At 46.8% G+C, this 13,537-nt stretch overlaps 1 protein-coding gene across 9 annotated transcripts in view; it reads left to right on the forward strand.

Moving 5' to 3' along the window:
• The first annotated feature begins 400 nt into the window (after positions 1-400).
• The window catches only part of LOC106831115 (low affinity immunoglobulin gamma Fc region receptor III), a 29,804-nt gene continuing 16,667 nt past the window's right edge, over positions 401-13,537 (forward strand). For 2 of the 9 annotated variants that reach the window (XM_044757703.2, XM_070497865.1), the window contains exon 1: positions 429-921. In XM_044757703.2, coding sequence (XP_044613638.2) covers positions 621-921 — 301 coding nt within the window. In that variant the 5' untranslated portion in view covers positions 429-620. Of the gene's footprint in view, positions 922-13,537 lie in introns of all 9 variants that reach the window. The other 7 variants (XM_044757701.2, XM_070497864.1, XM_044757700.2 and 4 more) reach the window with 7 other exon arrangements.

Here is a 13,537-nt window from a genome sequence, read left to right on the forward strand (position 1 = left end):
CGAGGGCGGGGGTCGGCGTCGGCAGGCAGCCGGAGAGCGGTCGGGCGCCGGGGCGGCCGCCGCCGTCCTCGTTAGTATAGTGGTGAGTATCCCCGCCTGTCACGCGGGAGACCGGGGTTCGATTCCCCGACGGGGAGGCAAGACGTCCCTTTTTGGTGGCTGGCGCCGCTCTGCGTCCGGCCGCTTGCCCCCGAGGGCCCTTCTTCGCCCTGCCGCGCCCCGCCCTCCAGCCCCCGAGGGCGCTTCTTCGCCCTGCCCCGCCCTCCAGCCAGGCGCAGGCCGCCAACCCGTGCCCGGCCTGCCCACGGGGACCCCTCCCCGAGGCCCCCTCGCCGTCGGGCGGCGGTCGTTCGGCACGGCCGAGCCAAGGCTTCCTCTGCTCCCCGCAGCGCCCGACGAGCGGCCCGCCCCCAGCGGCTGGCGCACGGGGCTCCCTGCGACGCGACGCGACGCGCGACGCGCGCTGCACAGCTGCACAGCTGCCGGGACGGGCGGCGGGTGGGTCCTCTCTCGGTGCGCGCAGCTGCCTCGCCGAGCAGCCTGTGGAGACGGGCTGGGGCGAGCCGGACGGTGGAGGGCGGGCGCCCGGCCGGGGCTTTGGCGGGGCGGTCGGCGTGGGAATGGCGGTCGCTTGGTGGCGTGGCAGCGAGGGCGCCCCCCAGAGGCGGTCCGTCCCGGCGGACGAGGGCTGCCGCGTCGGGCGCGGCGCTGGCGCTGGCGCGGGGCGGCGGTTGGTGGCGCCGGTGGCAGCGCCGCGCTGCGGGCGGGCGGGGCGTCGGAGCAGGGCTGCGCCAGGCGGCGGCGGCGGCGGCGGCGGCGGCGGCGGCGGCGGCGGCGGCGGCGGCGGCCGGACGGCTGTGGCGCGAGCCCCGGGCCGGCGTCTCGGGGCAGCTCGGGCTGTGCGGCGTTGGTGGTATAGTGGTGAGCATAGCTGCCTTCCAAGCAGTTGACCCGGGTTCGATTCCCGGCCAACGCAGCGGGCCGACGTTTTGACAAGCTGCGGGGCCCTCCTTCCCCGGAGGCGGGCGGCAGGCGGGCGGCTGTGCGTGTGTGTGCGCGTGCGTGCGGGCAGGAGGCGCGCGCAGCGTTTTGAGGTCGCGGCGAGCAGGAAGCCCGCGAGGCCGCGTGCCTGGGCCGGGGCGGCGGGCGGCTGGCTTTCGCAAGGCAGGGGACGCCGGCAGCGCGGGAGCGGCGAGCGGGCCGGCTGCGGGCCCCGGGTCCAGGAGGCGCAGGCGAGGCGCGAAGCCTGACGCTCCCTGGTGGTCTAGTGGTTAGGATTCGGCGCTCTCACCGCCGCGGCCCGGGTTCGATTCCCGGTCAGGGAAGCTGTTCTTCTTCCTCTTCGCCTGCCGGCCGCCCTACCTCCGCAGTCTCGGCGCGGCGCGGGCGACCGCTACCCCTCCCCCCACCACGCACACTTTTAGCCCGCCCAGAACTCGCTCGTTTCGCCCCTCGCCCCCTGGCCTCGGCGTCCTGACACTGCCACCCGCCACGTCCTCTCCGTGCCACCTCCAGCATTGGCAACGTTTTGGCCCCCGCTCGCTCCCTGGAGGTCTCCCCTCGCTTCCCTCCTTCCTCAAAGTCTCAAAGGAGACTTGCCGCGTTTGCTTCACTCTCGCGGTGGCCACGAGCACACAGCCTCGGCCTCCGCAGGTGCTTCGACTCTCCAGCAGCCCTGATGCGGCCGGGACAAAGCTCGCGGCCCACAGGAACCCCCTTCCTCCCTCCTCAAGTGGGGCTGCCGGTTGGGGATTGGGGCGGGAGGGGGCAGGTGTCTCCATGCTCAGCGAGGGCCACCTGCTGCGGCCTCTGGTCCCTTCCTTTGCCCCTCGCGCACGCTTTCCCGCCTTTGCCAGACCTTCACTGGTCTGTATTAGCGCCATTAGTTTAAGGTTATTGTAAGTGTTTACTCTTGGTCAATTACGTATGAGGAAATGATCAACCTGGTGTGTAACTTTCGTGAATTTTGATATTCTCGAGCTGTGTTGGTCTTCTAACAATCATGTCCTTGCTCATGTAAATCTGAGTAGTTTGAAGTTGAAGCTAGAGCCTTGCAAACAGTATACTACACGTTAGTCCAGGAACATCTTGATTGCTGTCTTGGTGTTTCCTTGGCAAGTCTCCCAGTTGGCCTTGTTTGGGTCTGGACCTGTCCAGACCTTTCTTCTTTTCTGTAGGTGGTTAAGGGCAGCTGTACGGCCTGGTTGTGAGGTCAACTGAGGAGTGTAGCTTCGCCTCCTTTTTCTTCTCCCACGCTGCCTCTGAAGTTTCTGCAGCCTTACAGTTCGCCTTACCGTTCCCTTTACTGTACTGTTGTTTATTTGAAAAGAGCAGGTAGTGCTCCCTGTGTTGTACTCCCCACACTGTTGGGACCTGAAGCCCAGTTTTTCAGTGTCTGGCGCATACCCAGGCAGCGGCCAGGAGCCGGTGTATGGCTGATTTGCGGGGACTGAGTTTAGGTGGAAGTGTGGGAGTGCCTGTTGGCAAAGTTGGCCTTCGCTGTCGTCCTTTCTCTAGTAGGAGGGTTCCACCCCTGGCTCTCCCTCAAGCGGATACAGACTGGCTGTGGCATCTTAGGACACTCTGCCTTCCCTTTCCTGTAGTATGGATGCTCCGTGACTTCTGCTTTGTTGTATGAATGTTAACTTTTCAAAGCTGTATTTTAAAAATTGAAAATAATTAGAGTCTCTTTCCTAATTTTGTAGATGTGTCCTTTGGAGGAGCTGGTATCTTATTAAACATGTACTGTTTCTCTATGTTGCTGGTATGTTTCTTCTTTCTTTTTTGATATTTGGACACTACAACTATGACCTGGTTTTGGTCATTCATTTGCTCGTCCAATTACTGACACATATTGTGGGAATATCATGTGGTTGTTAGGGACGTGGCTGATAGGATCTTAGGCTCGTTGTTTCTTTACTGCTCTGTACATCTCAATACACTTGTGCTGAGTCAAATATTTAAACCTACATAATTCAAATCATGGTCCCATAGCCGTTATAATATTGGTGTGTGTAAATTCTTCCCTTGCATGACAAAAGTCACGTGTTTTTACATGAAAAACATATAACTGCTTCCATTCATCACACAGGGTGAAATGATCAAAATAAAACAACGAAAACATTTGCAATACCTGGACTAGGGAAATCAGTTTTATTCTTCACTTGTTTTCTCAGAAATCAATACAAAAAGGAGACGGGAATAGTCGAAAAAATATGTAAAGTCCATGATGGTTGTCGTAGAAGAATTTCACACACACAATCTATATGTGAACATGTTCAGTCTCACTAATAATCTATCAAATACTGATGAAAACAAGCTTGTGCTATTTTAAATACCGTTTCCCATTTTAATATGAAGGGTTTCATAGAAATGTGAAATAACAAGAGTGAAACTCCGTAGAACCTTGAGAGGGAGCAGGGCCCTGCTGACACCTTGACTGCAGACTTCCAGCCTCCAGAACTGTGAGAGAATAAATTTGTGTTGTTTTAAGCCAGTCAGTGTGGTAATTTGTTCTGGCAGCCCTAGGAAAGGAATGCGGTTTCCATAGCCACCATCTAGATTTTACAATCCACATTCTACTGTACATCCTTTATCACATATCCACCTATGTATTCGAACTTCTAGTTTGTGATATTTTTAGCCTTATCAGATATTATCCACATTTTAAATATTTAACAATTCAGTGTTGCTGAGGGTCTAAGGAAATGATCAATATCATCCACTTTGTTGGAAGTAAACTTATACTCCCAAGTTTTTATAGAAAAATTTAGATCTATCTAAATTTTATTTAATTTTTCCAAGATTTTTTTAATGCTTATTTTGGTGAGGAAGATTGGCCAGGAGCTAACATCTGTTGCCCATCTTCCTCTTTTTTTTCTTTTTTTCTCCCCAAAGCCTCTCTACCTAGTTACATATCCTAGTTGTATCTCATTCTAGTTCTGCTATGTGGGACACTGCCACAGCATGGCTTGATGGGAGGTGCTAGGTCCGCATCCAGGATCCAAAGCAGGGAACCCTAGGCCGCTTAAGCAGAGCACGCGAACTTTAACCACTTGGACACAGGGCCCACCCCAGGATCTATCTAAGTTTTAAATGTGTTTATCTTTTATCAAACAGATGCATTGAAGAAATTTATCTTACCCAAATGTTTGCCCTAGTGGGCAAACTTATATGTTCATTGTTTCATCATTTCTATTACAGAAAACTAGTAAATATCCCATGTGTTCATAGTTAAGAACCTGTTAATAAATATACAACACAATGTAGCTGTGTAAAAGTGTGAGTAGATAAGATAAGTACATATGTCAGTTTTACTTTTGTGGTAGTCAGCTTCCCAGACAGCTTCTAATGATTCCCACCTCCTGGTTCCAAAGCCTCCGCTGTCTCCTCCCACATTGTATGAGAGTTTCTCCATGTGAACAATAAAATCTAGCTAAAATGAAGGTATGTCACTTCCAAGATTAGGTTAGGAACGACCATGGTTTCCACCTTGGGCTCTCTTTCTCTCTCTCTCTCCCCTCCTCCTAACCTGCTTTGGGAGAAGCCAGTTGACATTTTGAGGAAACACAGGCAGCCTATGGAGAGGCTCCAGGGGGAGGAACCAAGGCTAGGTAGTGGACAACCACCTGACTGAGTTCAGGATTGGATCCTCCGGTCTAGTTGAAGCTTTGGATGACTGTAAGCCCAGCCAACAGCTTGAGGACAACCTCGTGAGGACCCTGAGCCTGAACCAGGAAGCTTAATGGTCCTGGATTCCTGACTCCAGACTGTGTCGTTATAAATGTTTGTTGTTTTAAGCTGCTAAGTTTTGTGGTAATATGTTATGTAGTCATAGATAAGTAGTACAAATAGTATGTTAAAAAGTAAATTGGGGGCCAGCCTGGTGGCATAGTGGGTAAGTTTGCAGTCTCCACTTTGGTGGCCCGGGGTTGGCTCCCCAGATCCCGGGTGCGGACCTAGCAGTGCTCATCAAGCCACACTGTGGCAGCATCCCACATAAATTAGAGGCAGATTGGCACAGATGTTAACTCAGCAACAATCCTCCTCAAGCAAAAAGCGGAAGATTGGCAACAGATGTTAGCTCAGGGCCAATCTTCCTCACACACCCACATACAAAAGTAAATTGTACCGTGGTATTATCATACTATATTATGATAAATCATATATATATAATTTTTTGTATGAGCACTTGAACTTCATAACATAATAAAATGGTGAGTAGGGGCTTATGTCATTTGTCCTACTGTATTATTTAAACATTTTTACAATTAACTTTTTTTATTGATGTATAGTTGAGCTTTCTTGATGTATAATTGACATACAATAAAATGTACATTTTTAAGGTATAGAATTTGATAAGTTTTGACATATGGAAACATCACTACAATCAAGATAATGAACATCTTATCACCCCAAAGTTTCCTCCTGCCCCTTTGTAATCTGCTCCTTTTTGTCCCTCCCCAGGCAACAACTGTTTGCTTTCTGTTCCCATTGATTAGTTTGTGTTTTCTGGAAGACAACGGTCCGATAGAATTTCTACGATAATGAAAGTGTCCTATATCTTCATTGTCCAGTATGATACCTGCTAGTCACATAGGGCTACTGAGCACTTGAAAAGAGGCTTGTCCAAATCGAGGAATCTTATATGTGTAAAATACACACTGGATTTCAAAGACAATATGAGAATGAGAATGTAAAATATATAATTAATATTTTTGTACTGATTATATACTGAAATGATGCTATATTGGGTATATTAGGTGTTATGGATTAAATTGTGCCCCCCCCCCAATTCATATGTTGAAGTCCACAGTACCTCCGAATGTGAGCTTCTTTAGAAATAGAATGTCTATTTCCTGTGGAATTGGTTAAGATGAGATCATACTGGAGTAGAGTGGGCCCCTAATCCAATAGGACTAGCATCCATATTAAAAGGGGCAATTTGGATACAAAAACAGACACACACCAAGGGAGAACACCATGTGAGTTTGGAGTGATGTTGCCACAAGCCGGGAAACCATCAGAAGCCAGGAAAGAGGCCTAGATCAGATCCTTCTCTAGTGTCTTCAGAAGGACCAAGGCCCTGCTGACATTGATCTGGCTTCCAGACTCTGAAACTGTGAAACAATACATTTTTGTTGTTTAAGCTGCTCAGTTTGTCGTCCTTTGTTATGGCAGCCCTAGAAAACGAATACATGGGGTTAAATAAAATATATGATTAAATTAATTTTACCTGTTCCATTTTACTGTTGTGGCTGCTAGAAAATTTGCCTTTATATACGTGGCTCACTTTACATTTCTCTTGGACCACATCGCTCCAGAGGTACACTTAGCAAGAAATTCCTCCTGTCAGGTTTACCAGGAAGCTGGTAATCTTCCTGGTTCTTCTCCCAACCCTTTATCTGGTCGTGTCTGTCCACTCCACATCCCTGGTTAATATGGAAAGTCAATCTCTAATTAGCAAGCAGCAACTGGTATTGCCTGTGGTGTTCCCCTAGAACACTTCTCTGGAATGTAGCTCTCAGAGTCTCAAGTCCTCTTGCTGATCTATTTGGAAGAATTCTCTGACTTTGAACTTGATACCCTCTCCTGAACACAATTTTTAATTTGCCCTTTAAATCCATGAATCTCCAGCCATAGACATTTTTGCTAATCAACATACCAATAGCCATTCATCCATCCTGATCCCATAGGAACCACATCCATTTGGCTGGCCTACTTGGTTTTGCTTCTGTGGGGGGAGTACTAACAGATGCTATTGTATTCAAAATCAATCAATGGGGCTGGCCTAGTATGGGGAGCAGTGGTGAAGTGTGCATGTTCTGCTTCGGTGGCCCAGGGTTCGCCGGTTTGGATCCTGGGTGCAGACCCACGCACCGCTTGTCAAGCCATGCTGTGGCAGGCGTCCCACATAAAATAGAGGAATATGGGCATGGATGTTAGCTGAGGAGCCAGTCTTCCTCAGCAAAAAGAGGAGAATTGGCAGCAGATGTTAGTTCAGGGCTGATCTTCCTAAAAAAAAAAAAGATTCAATGGAAACATTGACATTGTTCTGTGAGTTATAGAAAGCATCTTAGTGCCAGTTACTTTGAGGGTTTTCTAGGTAAATATCACCCTGAATGTACTCAATGGTGTTCAGGGACTAGATTCTTGATTCATTTATGAAGTGTCGCAGATGCCGTAGTGCTCTTTAAAGTTCCGGCCTGCAGGGGCATCTTCATCCCATCTCGTAATGAAAGAAAAGATAAAACACCTAAACTCTGGGGGAATATTTCCTTCCCAAAATATCATTTAGAGAAGTTGGCACTAGCATTCTTTTTGACAATTACTAGATAGAAGAATCAGTAATTGAGGCCACTCAGTTTAGATTTAGGATACATAGCCTCTAAGTCTTCAGTGGGAAGTGCAGATGAGTGAATGAGACAGTGAAGTATAATGAGGCCCAGATGTCAGGACGGGAGAGTGGTTTGTCCTGGGTCCACCCACAGCCTTTGTCTGGGCCACGGTATCCTCGTTCATGAAATGAAACGTGGGATTGGACTTCAGCATTCTATTCGTATGATGGTATAAATGAAACTTCTGCCCTTAAATTCTGGTGTCAGCAGCTTAAATCAGCTGCCAGCTGATGTCACATTTCACACTTTTTTCTTCTCTTTCTGCACAGGGGAAACCTACCACACAATTTATCATAAATTCCAATTTGGGGGAAGGAGGAGGGCCAAAGTGGTGATTAGGCACATGTGTGTGGTGATAGATTGTAATTAGTCTTTGGGTGGTGAGCATGATGTAATCTACACAGAATTTGGAATAGATTATGATGTACACCTGAAATTTACATAATGTTATAAACCAATGTTACTGCAATAGTTAAAAAAATAAGTACATGAAATTCAAATTTGGAAACAAGATGCAGACGCTTCAGTACCCTTGCATCCAGAGTGAATGGGCATGTTCTGGTGATGATTTAGGTGATGCTAAGTTGAACCACCAAGATCCAAGCGGTAGCATTAACAATTTCATTATGAGAAGGAATAATTGCAGCATTTGAGAAGGATTGTGATAATGCTAAATTAACAATTCAGGTCATGCCGATGAAATATTCCAAAGGAGATTGGAAAGAAAGCTGGGATAAAGAGAGTTTAGAGAGCCTAGTTGTACATGGGAAAGTGAGCAGGCTACAGAAAAATAAGGGAACTTTTGTGCCCAAACTTCTACCTCCAAAGAAGGCTGGAGAGGGCACAAAGGCATTCGGACTGGGGACTCTCAGAAGCCTGGAAGTTCTAGGATCTCTGACTCTAAGAGAGAGAGAGATGAGATCACAGAGGTCTAACCATATGGGAAAGGAGAATAATGCTTCTAAGGAGGGTTCAGCAGGATCTCGTGCACTCGGGTGACACTTGAATTCCTCAGCTGTCTTCAACCCCATCAAGGGTATAGGGTAGCTCTGTGCAATAGGAATATGGCAACCATGTATCTAATTTTAAAATTGCTAGCAGCCACATTTAAAAAGGTGAAAAAACCAGGTGAGATTAATTTTAATAATATATTTTATTTAACCCAATATATTAAAAACATTATCATTTCAACATGTAATCATAAAAATTTTAATAAGATATTTTATATTCTTTTTTTTTCCAAGCCTTCAAAAGCCAGTGTGTATTTATACTTCCAACACAGGTCAATTTGGACTGAGCACATTTCAAGTACTCCACAGGCGTAGGTGACTGGTGCCTACTGTCATATTGGCTAGCAAAGGTCTAGAGGAAGCACAGTGGATAAAACTGTTAATTCCCCAAGAGAAGTCAAGATCAGACCCTGTGCACAGGCGCTAAGATCTTAGATCACCCAAGACTTCTACCCTTGTCCCCCTGTACCTGGGGTCGAGAATGGCCACATATTTGGAGTAAAGTGTGACTACCCAGGCAACCACGAGTCTGTCAGCTGCGGTTAACACACTGACAACTAACACAGGGCTTGCAACCACTCTTTTGCTGACAGGGATCAAGAGGGAGCCCCAGAGAACCACTCTCCTCTACACGCCAACTCTTATAGCTTCACTGGCATTATCCATCTCGAGTATATCATTGTGTCCTTTATGCGTGTTTATATCAGTCAACACAGGAAGCATCAGTGTCCAGGTCATTGTCCACATCGAAATCTCCATGAGGCTCTGCACACGGATATCTGACTGCAACAGCATAGGAGACTGCAGACCAGAACTGCCCAGCTGAACCCAGTCAATCGACAGAACCAGAAGAGATCATAAGAAGCTGGTGGTTTTAAGCCATTAATTTTGAGGGGGGTTTGTTATGGCACAATAAACAACTAAGACATTTAGGTTAAAAGTCTTGGACTCATTCTTTTTTGGTTTGTTTTTGAGGAAGATTAGCCCTGAGCTAACATCTGCTGCCAATCCTCCTGTTTTTGCTGAGGAAGACTGGCCCTGAGCTAACTTCTGTGCCCATCTTCCTCTACTTTATAAGTGGGATGCCTGCCACAGCATGGCTTGCCACTTGGTGCCATCTCCACACCCCAGATCCAGGCTGGCCCCCACTGGGCTCATTCTTGACCCCTCTTTTTCTATCACTCCCGTAGCCAATCTGTCAGGAAATCCTGTCGGTTCTATCTTAAAATAAACCTAGAATTTAACACTTCTCACCACTTCCACCGCTACTCCCCTGGTTCCAGCCTCCATCTTCTCTCGCGTGGATCACTGCAGTAGCCTCTTCACTTGTCTCCCGCTTCTGCTCTCACCACCTTTCAGTCTGTTCTCAACACAGCATTCAGAATGATCCTTTTACAGCACGTCAGCTCATGTCACTCCCGTGCTCAAAATCTTTCCCTGGTTCTTCCATTTTATTCAGACTAAAAGGAACGATTTCAGAGTGTTTACCCTCGATCTGGTCTCCCATGTTCTCTCTGACCTTATCACTTACTGCTCTCTCCCTTACTCACTTCCGCTCCTCCAAACAGTTCCTTGAACATTCCACGCATAAAGCAGTTTCAAGTTCTCAAAAGACAAGAAAACAAGCCCGAAATGGAGGGCCTTATGTTAAGCCCCATGTCACTAAACCGAGACCCAACTTCATTACCGTTTTGGCTCTTCCAGAAATGGAATCTTAAACCAGTCAGTCAGGAACTGCCTGATCAGCGCTAGTTAGGTAAGCTGCCTGATAGAGCCCTACCATCCCTAAAGGAAAGGAACATTGCATTTGCCAATCTGCTCCTTTGGCTCCTATCACTTCCTGTGCCTGCCTCTTCTGGCTATACAAGTCTTTCATTTTGTACAGCTCCTGGGAGCTCCTTTCTCTCTGTAAGTTTGGATATTGCCTGATTTGAATCGATTTTTGCTCAAATAAAATCTTTAAATTCTTAATATGCCTCAGTTTATCTTGTTTTTTTTTTTAAAGATTGGCACCTGAGCTAACAACTTGCCAATCTTTTTTTTTCTTTGCTTTTTCTCTCCAAATCCCCCCATGAGATAGTTGTGTATTTTTAGTTGTGGGTCCTTCGAGTTGCAGCATGTAGGATGCCGCCTCAGCATGGCCTGATGAGCAGTGCCACGTCTGCCTTCAGGATCTGAACCGCTGATCCCTGGGCCAGGGAAGCGGAGTGCACACTTAACCACTCGGCCCAGGGCGGACTGACCTCAGTTTATCTTTCAACAGATCCCTTGACTGACTGTTCCATCTGTATGGAATGTTCTCTCCCTAGGTATCCACTAGCTCAGTTCCCTTCATCTTTCAAATCTTTACTCAATGTCATCTCCTCACCATATTTAAAATTGCAATCCACCCCCCTTCCAATCCCTTCCCTTGCTCTTTTCCCCCATATTCTTATCTCATATAATATTATATACTCTACTTATTTAATAGGTTTGTTTTTTATTTTATATCTTTCCCTAATGGAAGGGAAGCTCCCTGAATTCAGGGATCTTGTCTGTTTCATTCATTAACGTACCTCAGGTGTTTAGGACAGTCTAGCACGTAGTAAGCACCTTATAGATATTCCATGAGTGAATGAAAATCTGTTGTTTGGTTGCCCTGAGGCTTTTTCCCAGGCAACACTCACAGTTATACCTGAGGACACCCCTAGGAGCATTGTTTTGTACTTTGTCATTCTAATGAGTCAGAAAAATGTATAATCCCAGGTAAAACCATGTTCCCATTCACAATCATGCTCAGACACGTTTCAGCTGTCCTACCTCAGAGAGAATGCTCTGCCTGTTGATGAAATTCTTCTTGAGGTGGGAGAAGCTTTCCTATGTATATTTTTGTGAGTCATGACACCCCTATTCTTGCCCTTGTTCACAGGCAGTCTTCCCCCTCAAACTGTTGTAGATCTTGTGCACAGAGCTTGAAGTCCTCTTTAGCACCACAAAAATGCCACTCCTGGGACTGGAATGCTGAATAGAGTTTCTATAAGTTCTGAGAAATGTGTTGGGGTAGGTGGCCAGGAAATCTTACACAAGGCCTTGTTAAAAACCCAAGCCTGGGATAGACACAGTTCTGTAAAATTTAATCTGAGAGAGCAGAAGAGGTTACCAGGAAACAGGTGGACATGAAGGCCCTGGATCTTCTGGAAGAAATGAATCTTCCTCTGCCCATCTCACATTTAAACATTAAGTTCAACACACATCTACCTTCAAAAGTCTACCTGAGACTTCATAGCAAATTCTTTTCTTTTCTATGCATTCTTCTCAAGAGCTATTCTTCTATAAAGCCTGTCTCTGAAGGCTGCAAATACAACTAATCTTCACGGCTTCTTTATCAATCCCATCGACTTCATTTCCTAGGAGAAATATACCACACACCCACACACACAAAACCAAACCCAAACCACAAAACAAGCAAGCAAGCAACCTCAGGCTCTCCTAGTATATTCGAGGAGTCATTATACTCGGTGTCATTGTGCTCTCAAATTCATGGGCTCCTGCCTGTGTGTGTGCATTTGCACCTTTCCCTAATTCTCTCTGGAAGGGACAAATATCCATCTATTGGTGTTTGAGGTGCCACTTAAAGTTTTAATGTGTTCTGAGGGTAAGGTTATCATTTCCTTTTTAGATTTCCTCCTCAAAAGCTCCTTGTTCTTCCATTGTTGTAGTCTGAATTCCAATTTCTTTCCTGTCTCTACTGCACAGTGGGGTGAGACCATGTTACTCTCTCAGCACAGTGTGGGTAGGAACAAGCCCAAACCGGGGAGCACGTCCATGGTCAGATGCTGAGCGAAGTGGGACAGGTAAAATATTAGCGTATCGGGGCAAAAGCAGAGTTAGGGGCATGAAACACACTGGAGCTGAGGTTTGGGAAGAAACACACCTTATTCACTACTACTGATTGCTCCAAAGTCTTAGCGTGTTTCGTTTGCCCAGACTCCCTAATATCAAATCCCTCTTGGGTAGTAAGTCTTGGTTCTCTGGGACTCCTTTTTGCTGGGAAGTCTGTAGCTAGAGTTTTCTATCTACTTGAATATTAAAAAAGAACTTTTCTGATCTTCCGAGAAGGTGAAACTGTATCATTTCCAGTTTAGATTTTCCCTTGTTTCTCAAGGCCTCCAACCCAGCATGCTCCGAGGACATTGTTATTTGGGTGACCCCAAATTATCATTCATTTCTCACTTATGAGCAGAGACTTGCCAGCTTTTATTTGCTGTATTAGGGTTTTTCAGAGAAACAGAACCTATAGGATATATCGAGACACACTTAAGGGGAGATTTATGATATGAATTGCTCATGCTGTGACAGAGGTTGAGAAGTCCCAAGATCTGCTGTGTACAAGCTGGAGAACCAGAAAAGCTGCTGGTGGTGTTCAGTCAGAGTCCAAAGGCCTGAGAATCCTAGGCCTGATGGTGTAAGTCCCCATGTACGTCTGAAAGCCCGAGAACCAGGAGCTCTGATGACTGAGAGCAGAAGACGGACATGTCAGCTCATTCAGAGAGAGCTGGAATTTGCCCTTCCTCTGCCTTTTTGGTCTATTCTGCCCTTAAAGGCGTGCGTCATGCCTGCCCACACATAAATTACCATCACACTTGTCTTACCGCTTTTCATACTTGCAGCCATCTCCTGGGAGTGGAGGAGGGCACGTGTAGTAAAACGTAGCATGGTTTCACAATTTTCCATTTGTTCTCATTTAGGCTGTTTACACTGCTTGTGTTTCCTTTTCATTAGCCCACAGCACCTCTTGAGCGATGCTTCAGTGGTAAATCCCTCTTATGGGCCAGTCTTTCCCCTTCAACTGAATTGAATCTGAAAAGTCACTTAATAGAATCCTAAGTGTGGACTCCCTTTCTCCTTGGGCCAAAACAGAACCTCACAGAGGAAGACTCTCCTATAAATAAAGAAGCAAGAGCGGTCCTATCTTGAAATGGCTCGACATTATCAGTTCTCTATGGTTGCCAAAGCCCCAGTCGTCTCAAAGGGGAGAGCTTGTTAATGAAAGGACATCAAAGGAGGAACTGCCCTTTGAGAACATAAGCCAGGGAAGGATGTCCTGGGAATGGGAATGTGATTCTCCCTAAAGAATGCAGAAGCGTTACA

Source organism: Equus asinus, chromosome 25 (assembly GCF_041296235.1).
Source record: "Equus asinus isolate D_3611 breed Donkey chromosome 25, EquAss-T2T_v2, whole genome shotgun sequence".
Taxonomy (NCBI): Eukaryota; Metazoa; Chordata; class Mammalia; order Perissodactyla; family Equidae; genus Equus; species Equus asinus.